Raw genomic sequence first — 13,492 nt, forward strand, 5'->3', positions numbered from 1 at the left:
AGAGGAGTCTGGTGGTCTGATCAATTGCCTCTGGAACAATTGCCCCCGGAAGTTCCTCAGACACGCTCTGAAAGAGTTTCTCCAGGCCCTGTCTCACCTCTGCCTCTGAGAGACACTTCTGGGGGTCAGCAGACTGGCTCAGGAGGAGGAGAACCGGACGCAGCTCTGTCAGAGTTACCGTGTGCACTGTAACGTAAAGGGCAGAGCTCATGCATCACACATACTGTACATGCGCTTAGATCTTGTGCTGACCCCTGACCTGAGACAAGAAACAGGGTTCCCACTCTAAGTCTAATGTAAAATGTCATGACTTTTCCTTGACAAAACTGACTAATAACCAGATAAACTCTAATTCTGTGTGTAAATATTTGCATTAATGTATTATTTTTGGCAAGTAAATTTAAAACTGCTACAACAAAATGCCCTGATATTCCATGACTGCCCCCAAAATGATAAAATTCCCTGACTTTCCATGTCTGGAACAGACTTTCCAAAATTCCATGATATTCCAGAAATTCCATGACCCATGGGAACCCCGTGGAAACCTTTCATATGAACGCTGAATATGGCCTCCCTTGGGCCAAAAACATGTACATCAGGTTGACATGTTTCATTACAGTACAATATTGACAGACACAATGCATACTTTAGCCACATCAAACTATGTTATAACATAACACTGCATCAACAAACTGTGTTTTTGGACCACAGCAGTGTTTTATCTCTGTATGAGATGTGTTTTTTTGAATGTTAAAGGAACAAGAAGATTCAAACTGAGTGTTAAACTTACTCTGACACAGCTTCTGCAGGGAGCGGAGCTTGAGCGCAGCGCGGTACACCGCTGGGCGAACTTCGTTCAGGCCTTCTACACAAAACAGACCAGCACAGTACATTACAGACAACTTGCCAATGTAACGGACAACTTCACGTACGACCCTAAATCAGAAAAAGTTTTATTTGTAAAATGCAAATAAAAACAGAATGTAATAATCTGCAAAATTAGGGTAACTGGCAACACAATTGGGTATGAAAAAGAGCATCCCAGAGAGGCAGGGTCTAGAAGTAAAGATGTAGGGGTATTCATTACTCTGTGTAAACCTGTGTGCACAAATGATGAAACAATACTTGTTTTAGTGCTCGGTTTGAAACCCTACATCTATGACGGTGTGGAGGAGCGTTAGAGCCTACAGCATGGGCCTCTTGCACATCTGGCAAGGCACAATTAATTCTGAATGATGCATGCAGGTTTGGAGCAACATATACTGCCATCTAGACAATGTCTTTTTTGGGGAATACCTTGAATATTTCAGGAAAACAATGCCAAAATGAATTCTGCACATATTTAAACAGTATTTCTCCATAGAGGAAGAGGCCAGGTGCTAAAATGGCCTGTCTGCAGTCCAGACCTGTCAAATTAGGTGCCTCATGGAATGAAAACATGACTAAGAATACTCCATACTGTTGAGCAACTGCAATCCTATATCGGGCAAGAATGGTACAACATTTCATTCTCAAAACTCTGGCAACTGGTGTCCTCAGTTCCTAAACGTTTACAGAATGTTGTTAAATGAAGTGAAGTTTTTTTAAACATGTTGCTGCATCAAATTCAAAATGAACATGTATTTTCCATAAAAACATCAAAAGTTTCATTTTCAACATTTGATATATTGTCTATGTCCTTTTTGCTGCTAAATATGGGTTTAGGAGACTTGTATATTATCACATTCTGTTTTATTTGCATTTTACATAGTGTCCCCCTGATTTGGGGTTGTATACAATCCTGGCAACTGGTTGTGATTTAAACATCAATTAGGCACACACAACCCAAGTTGCTTTGAAAATCCTTGTCTGAACAAAAAAGGGAGAGAGCACGGAGCAAGGAGTGTTCCGTGGAATTCAGAAAAGATCTTCAGTCTGAACAAATCTGCAAAAACATTTTCTCATTTTGCTCAGTCTAGGTTATTTTGGATCTCCATGTGCATCACTATCTCTATTTGTCAGACACCAAAGCCTTAGCACCTTGCCAATACTTACCAATACTATCCAGATCCATTGTGCTTTCTGTGTTGTCTGCTAAAGCCCTCCTAATTCTCTGCTTTCAACAGAGATAGCAAAGTTTGTAATGATTTATTAAAAGAAAATCAGATAGAAACAGTTACCATGTGTATCACAGTCAAACACTTTGGAGGAAACTAACCTTTTCCTCAAGCAATGTAAAAGGATATCTGTATACACTCTTAAAATGAATGTGTTGACTACACAAACTGTTGTCCCTATCTGCACTTAGAGATGTGTTAAACAACGCAAACAACGCAAGTTGTTATTTTCAACTCATAGCCTATGTACACTGTTGAAACAATAACAAAAGAAATGTGTTTGAAACAACAAAGTGTAAGACTACCATTAAGAGTGTAGAGTTAGGCCTAATAGTTATAATATAGTTATACGAGTTTGCAATAGCTATTAATTGTATAGAGTTGCAATATAGCCTCGTTATACATATATATTACAGAGAGTTATATTGTCTATTAATATAGTGACTGGAGCCTATTCATATAGGAAACATGCAACGTGTTTTGATTGGACCCTAAAATGAAAGGAGGCGTAGCCTACCTCGACGACGCGCGGCTAGAGCGCGCCAGTTTATCGTACACTTAGGACAGCGAAATCTTTTAGTGGTGTTGTTCAATAGTGTAGTTGTGACACAGAAATCGATTCAATACGCATTCTGCATGTATAATCGTTCGGTAAGTAAGACGTTCTAATGCAATAGCATTTTCTAGCCACACACTGCTTAACTTAGGCTACTTGGTAGCCTAATGCGGAAGAGAAGAAGTTAGGCTACAGTGCATGGGTAGGTGCGAATGGGTTATTTCACAAATAATGTAACCTATTAGCAGAAGTTGGAAGTAAGTAAGGTTTAACATTTGCAATGCCATCTTAAAAGTTTCCACTGAACCAGTTGGAAGTAAGTAAGGTTTAACATTTGCAATGCCATCTTAAAAGTTTCCACTGCCTGGTGTCTTTGGAAAGTCAGATGAACGATGTTGGTAGGCAATGGGTTTATAAAAGACGCCAGTTCCTATGCCGATGAATTCATTTGTGACTTACGACAAAACATTTCAATAACGTTTGAGGAAAGTCTCACTTACGCGTCACCAATTGTTATAAAGGACATGAGAGCGCAGGATAACGTTGCACCATTAGGTCTACTAATGTTTACGCATTATCATGTCATCATGGCTTGGAAAATAAGAGCTAACTTGTAGGTATCGTGCTATTTGTTTGAAGATTGATGTGTTATAACACTCACCGTATCTGCTCATGTTGGAGAGAGATCAGGGACCGATATAGCCTACGTCTTCAGTGCTTGTGTTGCTGCAGCAAGCTGTCCCATAGCTAAGGTTTCCATTTATCCATAATGCATGTTTGACGCCACGTATCCTTGCCTATGCGCTCCTGAAGGTGTAGGAATATCTGTTTCTCCAAAATGTCAGTGCAAACACATAGCAACATATACATGAACTGGTAATAGCTGATTTAATGTGGTTTAGAGGCAGGCTACTAAGCCTGATATTAATCAAATCATCTTCTTTTCTCAGGACCGGATCCCTGCCTAATTGCCATGGATTCCATTCGTTCAAAAAAAACAACTCTGATAGATATTCTCTCCACTGATGCCAGTTTTATTTTGCAACATGTTCAGAGGGAAAATCTCATTACTGGACGGGAGTACAAGAATCTTTATAGCATGTCTCAAGATGGAGAGAAGACTACCATCGAACTGTTAGACAAAATGATGAACAAGGGTGACGACCACTGCAAAAGGTTTATTTCTATGTTGAGAGAAAGTGAAATTGTTGGCACTTTCCCAGCACTGAAAGAGCTCCTTAACCCTCAGGAAAATGTCCCTCATCAGGAAATTGCTCAGGCCGCAACAGGTGCTACATTTACATTACACATTACACAAAGACTACAGTATATTTACACATACACATTGTATTATCTCTTTTCTGTCTGAGAGACGATTCTGCATTCTCAACTGTTTTTTTCTTCTGTTTCTATTCTTCTGTTTCTACAGATAATCCAGACAACAACTCGGTAAATAGCTTCAAACACTAGGCTACAGGCAGCTTTGACAGTTCCATGTTATTATGCATAGCCTACATGATACAGAACAGTAACATGTGAACTTCCCCAGTAATTGTGATGTTGACTGTGATTAACAGACAATGTGAAAAGTCTGAAAACCTCACTCAGGTAGATCTGTTTGCTCTGTTGCCTTTTAACAGGATAGTGCATATAAGATGGTCAACAATCCTCGTGGCCTCTGCATAATCATCAATAATGTGAACTTTCAAAAATTATCAACACGAAATGGATCTAGTGAAGATGCAGGTATCAATATTACCACACTGATGTTATTGTAAGCTGTTGGAAATGTCAACAACCAAAACTGAAGTGGTCCAGCATATGTCTCATTGTAGCTTAAGTTTAAATAATGTGAAAAAGATCCAAATGCTGTTAAGTTCTGAAATCGAATAGTTTTAATGAATGCACATTCAGTTGTAGGGTTAAAGCTCTTGAGGCTGTCACATGACCACTCCCCCACTTTTCTCTGTCTCTTAGATGCTTTGGAGCAAGTCTTCACTTGGCTGAATTTTAAAGTGGAATGCCACAAAGACCTGACCAAAGACAAAATGAAGTCTGTTGTACAAGAGGGCAGTCAGAGGGCTGATGGAGATTGCTTTGTCTGCTGTGTCATGAGTCATGGCGAAACAAATGGTGTGTTGGGATGTGACAGTGAAGTTGTTACCGTAGAAGAGATGATCACCCCCTTGAAAGGAAACAACTGCCCAAGGCTAGCTGGAAAGCCTAAACTGTTCTTCATCCAGGCTTGTCGAGGGCGTCTTTTTCAGAATGAAGCGAGGATCCAAGCTGACAGCTCTCGTGAAGACAACCAGGGTTTGGAGATGGATGCTTACCCCGGGGAAATTATCTCTATCCCAGCAGATGCTGATTTTCTTGTCTCCATGGCTACTGTGAATGAGTACTTCTCTTTCAGAAACAGCAAAACAGGCTCATGGTTTATCCAATCTCTATGCAAGCGACTCAGAGAAGGCATACTCAGGTGATTAATCGTTTTGGACTATATAACTTGTGTATATTATATACATAATATAGCCGACAATTAATCCAGCGTTTGCATAATTATTGAGGTGTTCTATTACAATTTAGTTCGTACATTGACATTAAAGCATGGCAGAATTGTGCTCAGTAAACCATCTCTACGTTGATCTGGACATAAGTGCAGATGTGGGATTAAGCACACTGTTACTTACATGCACATTTGTGGGAAGCTTGATGTTTTAGATTTTATTTCAATTGTAATGTTGCTGACAAATGCTGGCTTTATGCTAACCGATGTCCACTTTTGAATTCAAAGGGGGGATGACATCTTGACTATTCTCACCTATGTCAACGACGATGTCAGCCGGGAAGAAGGGCTCATCAGAGGAAAGAGAGCCAAACAGGTCCCAGACCAGTCCTTCAGACTCCGGAAACGTCTTTTTTTCCCAGTGCCTGACAGTCCTGATCTGTAACTATCTGAACATTTGTGTGGTCGTACTATCACATTTTATTTTTCTAAAAAAAGAAAGAAAAACAGCCAATTGATATATTTTTATTGCATTGCATAGGATTAAGTGATAATGATTAATCAAAGGGAACAAATGTATGTACAAAAAGTGTGTGTGTGTGGGGGAGGGGGCAGTGCTTAAACAAAGATTTACATGTTCTACGACTGTGCCTCATTTCTTATTTCTCTACCCAATTATCTCACAAGAGTACATTCTTTTAAAAAGTCTAGTAAAAAAATATTTTACAATCTTTACAGTAGTCACACTTTTTCATTTGTATTCATTCTGTGTTTTTTTTCTGCAATATAAAAAACATAGTACACTGTAAATTGGCAGATGGAGTTCCAAGCAGTGTCAGGAAGTGCACGTCAGAGTCAGGGCAGAGCTTTTGTGTTGAAGGCAGCAGGTGAATCCCAAAAGTACTGAAAAATTCAGCACACGTCTTGCATCCTTATAAGTGATATTTCATTTGCTGATGCACAAAAACTTTCCTCGACAGATCTTAAACAGGTTCTCCTTCATTTAAAAAAAAAAATATTGGAAGGGACAATTTTGCGCGCTGAATTTATTCAGTATTTTGATTTTATCTAGTCCACAGTTAAGACCAACTTCTTAGTCAGAGTGGATTTTAGCTGAGGCATCTGCTTGTGGCTATTGTAGAGACCTTTGCTGACTTGGTTATTCACACGTGTAAAGATAGTCAGCAAGTCCTCATTCCTGAAACAGAAAAACACAACACGCATTCAGTTTAATAGACATTCTCAGGATTAAAAAAAAATAATGACAGAATGAAATTTGGGGTAAAATAATCAAGGTGTAAATCTTACTTTGGGCAACCTGACTCCAATGCACTGCAGAGGGCCTGAATGTAGATGGACCCAGTCATGGTATTACGGAATGACTTGAATTCCTCCACTGTTGACATGCCTATCAACACATCTGCCTCGGCAGCAACAGACAGTTTCCTAACCAGTGGGTTGTGAGCGTCTTCCTCAAACAGTTGCTGGTCCATTTGCTGGTTAGGTCCATCCTCTAGCAAATGACCTGTTTGGTACTTGGTACCCTGGCACGCCTGGATGAAAAATAGCTTGGGCTTGCCGATCAGTGTAAGACAGCGGGTGAAAGGCTTGTAGAGATCTTTGATGGACACTTTTTCCCCATCCACACCAACGACTTCGCCCTCCAGCCCATGGGAGAGAACGCAGACGACAATAGCATCATAAGCCGAATGGTCCATCGTGGCATACTCACGCACCACTGCCTTCATGTCACGACCAGACAGGTCTCTCTGTTCGTCCACCAAAAAATGCAGCCATTTAAATACTCCCCGCAGCTTCTCTGGAAGGAAAAGAGGAAAGGAATTCAAGGAAGGTACTTGTGCAGAACACTTAATTATAATGCAGCCTAGATATGACTAAGGGCGCATTCACACTAGACCCTATACTTACATACTTGGCAGACAGAACTTGAACCCTTTTTTGTCTACTGCATGCTAGCCAAGCTCCTTAGCCACAACACACCATCCATCAATCACTTGCCCCAACAACCAACACACAGGAAACAAAAGGAAGCACAAAAATCTGTTTCTGTTGCCGCTGCCAGTCCATGGCCACCACTAGATGTGCTGTCTCAGCAGTGCTAATATGACTAAATTCACAAGGGGAAAGCTCTCATCGTCGCAAAAAACAAATCCAGTGTTGGCCTGACACTGAAAGCGGACCAGAAACTGAACAAAAACCACACCTTCTGTGCCCTTCAACACAGTGTGAACCTCTGGCTGCACTACAACAAAGAGTGAGAAACAAATATAGTCTCTTGTGTAGCTGAGCTGACTCATCAATGTTTGAACTTAAGGTCTTACTTATCATGTTGTTAAACTATTTATTTTTCCAAGTTATTAAATTAGTTTTAGTTAAGATGGCGAACTCCTGCATGGCCAAAGTTTTCTGCAAGATAACATATCTTTTCACCACATTTCTTTTCAATTTAATCCAGTTAAGAAAGTCTTACCAGCATCCTTCACTGTCCCCTCTCTTGTTCCATATTCATTAGTAGTAAATTTGTAGTTATTGATTATCAAACACTGCCCACGGGGACGCGAGTCCATAGTATAGCTCTCTACATCTTCCTTCGGGTGAAACAGAAAACCAAATGAAAAAAACAAATCCCTGTTCACTCTTAGGAAAACTCCCCCACCGACTGTCCCACTGATTTATGTGTATGTTTGTATACGTATGTGTTTGTGTGAATGTGTGTGTGTGTGTGTTTGCACCTTAGTTACATCATTTATCACCGACCCTGCATCTGATACCACACTCAGACCACGGTTACCTTTTGGAGGAAATTAAGAAATGTTAATATGTGGACATATAATTGTCCAGAATCCTTTTAAACATTACAATATTTACTTTATACAGTTGTTCACCTTACCTAGAGATTAGCATGGTTTTATTTCAGCTAGCCTAATAGCTGGTTTGATTTGCATTGAGAGATGATCTTATGGAAAGTACCCTATGGCAATCTCTAGGTATGGTGAAGGGTATGTGATGATGTGGGGCTATTTTAATTCCAAAGGCCAAGGGAACTTTATCAGGATGCATAGTATCCTGGATCCATTAAATGACTGGTCTTTAAAAATAAAAATATACCTGCCTCTATGGGAATTTAACATAGGGGTGTGTATACTTATGCCCCATGTATTTTAAGGAAGAGCATTTATTTATGTACGATACAGTATTCATTCACAAAGAAAATCAGTGTCCTTAAAGGTTGGATTTTTCCTCTTTTTTCCAATTTCCAAAAGATTATTATTTTTCTTTTTAGTCAACTTTAGCATGGGTGTGTAAACTTATGAGTGCAACTGTATCACATCATGAACATCTAAAAACTGTTAATTTGTTAACTGTTAAGTGATACTGAGAGCCTATTGCCATTAAGCTGTCACTGTACTGAAAGGATTATATTGGGCCTATGCTGTATATATAAAACATTAATCAAAAAAACACTTGATTACTAAATCTGGAAATTGTGAATCCAGAGCCAGTTAAATTGAAACACCATTCCAAGTCCAGACAGTATCATATGTATTCTTCCAGTTAAATAACTGTACAAGTGACTATTTCAATTAGTTGAAATTGAAATATTGAGCTGAAATCTAATTGTTGTTTGCACCTTAAACAAATTTCAAACTACTTAAAGCAACACCGAAAAACAAAAATTCAAACTACTAAAAGCAACACCGAAAAACATGCCAGACAAAACATTTACCACAAACAGGCAAACTAAAGCACTAAAAAATGGTACACAAAGGACTTACAAGAAATGTCTTGATAGTTCTCTCCTCCACACATCTCAGCAAAACTCGGGTGATCCTTCGAAGATACGAAACATAGTTGATCAATGACTCTACAGATACAGGAAGACTTAACCAACATGCTCATAGATGTATGCTTTAGAAAATAACTATAAAACTATCAAAATATAAAATAGATAGATAGATAGATAGATACTTTATTGATCCCCAGGGGAAATTCAAGGTCTCAGCAGCATACATACAACACAAACACATTCTTTAACAGCAGAAAGAGTAATTAAAGTATATAATATAAAAACACAACTAAGCAGTAAGGACAGTAGAAGATAAAGAATATGCTAAATATACTAAATACAAATTATACTAACACTTAATACAATATATAAAAATATACTAAAATACAAATTACAAAAATACAAATTATACTAACACTTAATCTAAATCAATTCTAAAAACAGTATCCACATAGTGGTGATTAATAAATCAGAGGCGCTTGCAATGACTGGCAGGGACTGAGCCTGTGATTCTCTGTGCATAGTAAGGTATGGTAAGGTGCTCTAAGGTGCTCTGTGTGAATGAGTGTCATGGTGGTAGTGCAATGGTGATAGTGGTCATGGTGATAGTGCAAATGAGTAAGTCAACAGTGCAACAATGCAGAAATAAAGTAAAGTAAAGTCTATATATCTATATATTTAACTATTTAAGAAAATGTATAGGTGTGGCCACAGTTCGGCTGTGGCATGGAGGGGGGGGTTAACAGTGAGGCATAAAGACAGTGGTACAAGTGGCTAGTGGACAGACAGTACCAAAACATGGAGGGGATGAAGAGGCAGACAGACTATGCAGAGAAGTCTATCTCTCCTCTTCCCTTGTGTGGCTAGGTAACAAGATATGGCTTATTGGTGCCATGAAACCATGGCTGCTTTGACACATTTATCAGCTACTACACATAAAGGCAACAAGTTCTCTACCATGGACTCTGAATGAGGACTGTTTCCCTGTTCATCCCACCTGCCACCACCTAAAGGAAGAAAGTAGAAGTCAGCATTGGGTAGATTACGACAACTGCAGGCTGGCAAAGTTAAAAAAGAAATGTGAAGAGAGTGACCTTGAAGTGACCTTCACCTGCTTTAATTAGCCTGTACTTTTCCACCTTTCTAGCCAGATCTTTATCACACTCATTGAGGATCCGTTCCAGGTCCTCCACATTATCCTTAGTAAGCCGCTGCTGCTTCTCCATTTCAGTCAAAACATCAAAGATGGTCTGAAATGCAAGAAGAACCCACCTCTCAGTTCATAACGCTGGAACAACTGATACAGACACTGAGGATCGCTGCACAGATGCGGATTGTGTGAGGCTTCGGTTTTCAGACAATAAAAACACCTCCCCCATACACAATAACGACAAGATTCTGAAATAATCATACACATTGTTGGTGTCCTTATATAATTTTACAATCTATGATTATTTTATGAATTTCACCAATTCTAGGAGTTAAAGCTGCCAACAAAAACATAATGCCTTACTGAAAACCTGTACAGTCTGTACGGATAGGATCAATATAAGGTCAAGAAATGATAAAGGAGTCATAAGAAGTCATGTCTAATTTCTATTTCTGACTTGTATTACATCTCCCATTAAGAAGCATACATAACTACAGGCTAGTGGGCTACTCACTGCGGAGGCCTCTAATTTCCCTCGGGGCAGATTCACCAGGAACTTGAAGGAATTCAGTTTTTCACTCGTCATATTATCAGCTATATCAAAAAGCATCTTCCTGTAAGATGGTGAAGCACACCAGAGTGTGATGAGCAACGAGCACATTTTTTGTGAGACCCATTTGAAAATGACCATAAAAGTTGGAAGCCATCACTGGCCATCCATCGCTAATTGATTCACCCCATAACTGTTAAACTCTGAATTACAGTTCAAAAAGGGCACATTCACATACATGATGGAACTAACCTGTAGGTGGACAGGCCACCATAAGAATCACTGCGCATTTGGAGTGACCTGCACACCTCCTGCTCAGTTGTCTTTACCATCTTCAGCAGATCATAGCGTTTGATGGTGTACAGCAGCTCTTTCAGGAACATCATGTCGTCTTCCATCTGACCTTTTTCGTTCAGGCGCATGAAGAGGTCACGGCCATCATTGACTTTCTCTAGTGGTTTCCTACCTAGGACATCACTGCAGAGGAACTTGAGGGAAGCCACCTCTTCAGAGTCCAGTCTATCGTCAATGTCATACAGCAGCTGCAAGTTGTTCTCCTCCATGCTCCAAGCTGCAGGCCACAGATAGCGTTGCTGTGGGTTGCCATGGGTTTGGATTTATCAATCTTTCATTTTTTTATAAGCCTAACTTCAGTTTACACAATAATCTAAGTGTAATCAGTCCGTGACACCATTAAACAGCTGCAACATGACAAGAATACACTATTATACACTATATTACTAGTATTTCCATCAACCTACAGTTTCAATAGAGCTAATTACAGTTATTTTAACAAGGTATCTACGGGGACGGAAATGTAGACTTTAGTGTGGGCCTACAGCTCATCAATATAAACTTAACAAGGCAACCTAAACACACTCTCCACATGCTATTTAATACCAAGCAAATTTTAACATGCGGGTGAATAGACTGCTCACCCATACAACAACATTGCCAAAGTTCAGTAGTCCACAGACTGAAAGTCATGAGGAAATAGGCAAACTATTTGGTTTGATATAGTGAGCCAATCTATTTTCAATTTAATTTATGAAGATGTTTAACCATTATGCCTGTAAAGCTGCCATTTAGAAATAGGCCTACTGTCTGTCTACCCTAAACAACTTTCTTATCAACCCACTTCATCAACATTTGGACATTAATGCAAACAAATAAACCTGCTCTGTATGTAACACAATAATAATAATAATAATAATAATAATAATAATAATAATAATAATAAAATCAATAAATAAAAAAACATAGGCCTACTCTCAAAAGCACGTAGGCTAGGCCTAACTTAAAGAAACATTTATGGGCATGTTGAGACTTTTTTAGGCTTCAACATTTTAAAACTAATCGAAACACATCCGCTATGACATTTGTCCTGAAAAGAAAATGAGATATGGAGAAGCCCAAAGCAAGATGGTATACTGGCTAACTAACGTTACGAACTATAGCATCGTCTTCGAAGGTAATTGAAGGTATAGGCCTACGAGATTGCAAACCACACTTACCCCTTTCGTTCACAAAACGACACACTTTTAGTATTGGATGTCGCCACCCAGGACACAGATTTCCGTCCGTTTAGTTTTAATACACTGTGATCAATGTAGGCCAATGTATAGCTACTTCAACCAACGTAGGTAAAGTCTTTCCAGAGAATGTCTAATAAACGGGCTCTGGTCTTTTCGTCTTTCTCTTTCAGTTTCTACTATGCGGAAGTAGTGACGTTTCTGTCGTGTATCTGATCTGCTGCCAAAGGTCAGAGACTATAGGCCTAACTGTGAATTTACCATAGACAGAACAAAACAAAAAAACACTTTTAACCAATACATATTACGAACATTCACCAAGCCATTTCACTGTAAACACAAGGTGTTATAAACTCATGATCTATCTTTTTTGTTAAGGCTTGTGTTTTGTAGGCTATGCCTACTACTTCATGTAGGCTACTCCTTAACCACAGGGATGTGTGCTGAGCCCTCTCCTCTACTCCCTCTTCACCTATGACTGCACACCTGTACATGGCTCTAACATCATTGTCAAGTTTGCAGATGACACTACGGTGATTGGTCTCATCAGCAACAACGATGGGACGGCCTACAGGGAGGAGGTCCAGCACCTAACATCGTGGTGTACTGATAACAACCTGGCTCTCAACACCAAGAAGACCAAAGAGCTCATTGTGGACTTCAGGAAGTCTAAAGCTGTCACACACACCCATTCTCATCAATGGGACTGAGGTGGAGCGTGTCACCAGCTTCAAGTTTCTGGGTGTCCACATCTCTGAGGACCTCTCTTGGACCCTCAACACCTCAACCCTGATCAAAAAGGCTCACCAGCGTCTCTTCTTTCTGAGGAGACTAAAGAAGGTCCAACTGTCTCCTCAGATCCTGGTGAACTTCTACCGCTGCACCATCGAGAGCATCCTCACCAACTGTGTCACAGTTTGGTATGGCAACTGCTCTGCCCATGACCGCAAAAGCACTGCAGAGGGTGGTGAAAACTGCCCAACGCATCACCGGTTCCTCACTCCCCTCCATCGAGGCCATCCAGGGCAAGCTTGCGCAAGGCGCGCAGCATCATTAAAGACTGTTCTCACCCCAACCACAGACTGTTCACCCCACTCCCCTCAGGGAGGCGTTACAGGTCTCTCCGCACCCGAACCAGAAGGTTCAGAGGAAGCTTCTTTTCTAGTGGCTGTCACCCTACTAAACTCTAGCTCTGCATCCCCGGTGACATCCAACGAACTAAGCCCCCATCACCCCCCACTCCGCTCCCGTCTGATGCCTCCTTGCCTGTTGAGGTGTCCACAACCTTGGCAGC

General features: G+C 40.1%; 3 protein-coding genes across 5 annotated transcripts in view; 1 reads left to right on the top strand and 2 right to left on the bottom strand.

Moving 5' to 3' along the window:
- Positions 1-3,401, bottom strand: part of dytn (dystrotelin) — a 14,356-nt gene extending 10,955 nt beyond the window's left edge. For both annotated transcript variants that reach the window (XM_042078028.1, XM_042078027.1), the window contains exons 1-4: positions 3,314-3,401; positions 2,035-2,092; positions 791-865; positions 1-186 (exon numbers count right to left, since the gene is read on the bottom strand). The exon at positions 1-186 is cut by the window's left edge and continues 16 nt beyond it. In XM_042078028.1, the coding sequence (XP_041933962.1) occupies positions 1-186; positions 791-865; positions 2,035-2,053 (280 nt within the window). In that variant the 5' untranslated portion in view covers positions 2,054-2,092; positions 3,314-3,401. The remainder of the gene's footprint in view (positions 187-790; positions 866-2,034; positions 2,093-3,313) is intronic.
- Positions 2,615-5,817, top strand: casp20 (caspase 20, apoptosis-related cysteine peptidase). The gene is made up of 6 exons (XM_042078035.1): positions 2,615-2,747; positions 3,603-3,941; positions 4,082-4,101; positions 4,293-4,398; positions 4,630-5,131; positions 5,447-5,817. Exons 2-6 carry the CDS (start codon positions 3,626-3,628, stop codon positions 5,601-5,603), a joined length of 1,101 nt encoding a protein of 366 aa, XP_041933969.1. The 5' UTR covers positions 2,615-2,747; positions 3,603-3,625; the 3' UTR covers positions 5,604-5,817.
- Positions 5,818-5,918: 101 nt separating this feature from the next.
- Positions 5,919-12,392, bottom strand: LOC121696911 (caspase-8-like). Of its 2 annotated transcripts, none has more exons than XM_042078031.1 (10): positions 12,181-12,392; positions 10,919-11,237; positions 10,631-10,730; positions 10,078-10,216; positions 9,924-9,973; positions 8,956-9,010; positions 7,912-7,970; positions 7,650-7,767; positions 6,467-6,977; positions 5,919-6,356 (listed from the first exon to the last, which is right to left on the bottom strand). In XM_042078031.1, exons 2-10 carry the CDS (start codon positions 11,227-11,229, stop codon positions 6,227-6,229), a joined length of 1,473 nt encoding a protein of 490 aa, XP_041933965.1. In that variant the 5' UTR covers positions 11,230-11,237; positions 12,181-12,392; the 3' UTR covers positions 5,919-6,226. The 2 variants fall into 2 exon arrangements, with proteins under 2 accessions (XP_041933965.1, XP_041933963.1); XM_042078029.1 differs by having other exon boundaries at positions 10,919-11,259.
- Between the last annotated feature and the right edge of the window lie 1,100 nt (positions 12,393-13,492).

The sequence above is a fragment of the Alosa sapidissima genome, chromosome 22 (assembly GCF_018492685.1).
Source record: "Alosa sapidissima isolate fAloSap1 chromosome 22, fAloSap1.pri, whole genome shotgun sequence".
NCBI classification, from domain to species: domain Eukaryota; kingdom Metazoa; phylum Chordata; class Actinopteri; order Clupeiformes; family Clupeidae; genus Alosa; species Alosa sapidissima.

Bases quoted from the DNA above. Each gene is read 5' to 3' on its own strand.
- casp20 (XM_042078035.1), top strand. From the start codon at position 3,626: ATGGATTCCATTCGTTCAAAAAAAACAACTCTGATAGATATTCTCTCC. The intron at 3,942-4,081 runs GTGCTACATTTA...CTGTTTCTACAG, and splicing joins AATTGCTCAGGCCGCAACAG to ATAATCCAGACAACAACTCG. The intron at 4,102-4,292 runs GTAAATAGCTTC...GCCTTTTAACAG, and splicing joins ATAATCCAGACAACAACTCG to GATAGTGCATATAAGATGGT.
- LOC121696911 (XM_042078031.1), bottom strand. From the start codon at position 11,229: ATGGAGGAGAACAACTTGCAGCTGCTGTATGACATTGACGATAGACTG. The intron at 9,974-10,077 runs GTGAAGGTCACT...TTCTTCCTTTAG, and splicing joins GTACAGGCTAATTAAAGCAG to GTGGTGGCAGGTGGGATGAA. The intron at 7,768-7,911 runs GTGCAAACACAC...TTTCACCCGAAG, and splicing joins TGATAAATGATGTAACTAAG to GAAGATGTAGAGAGCTATAC.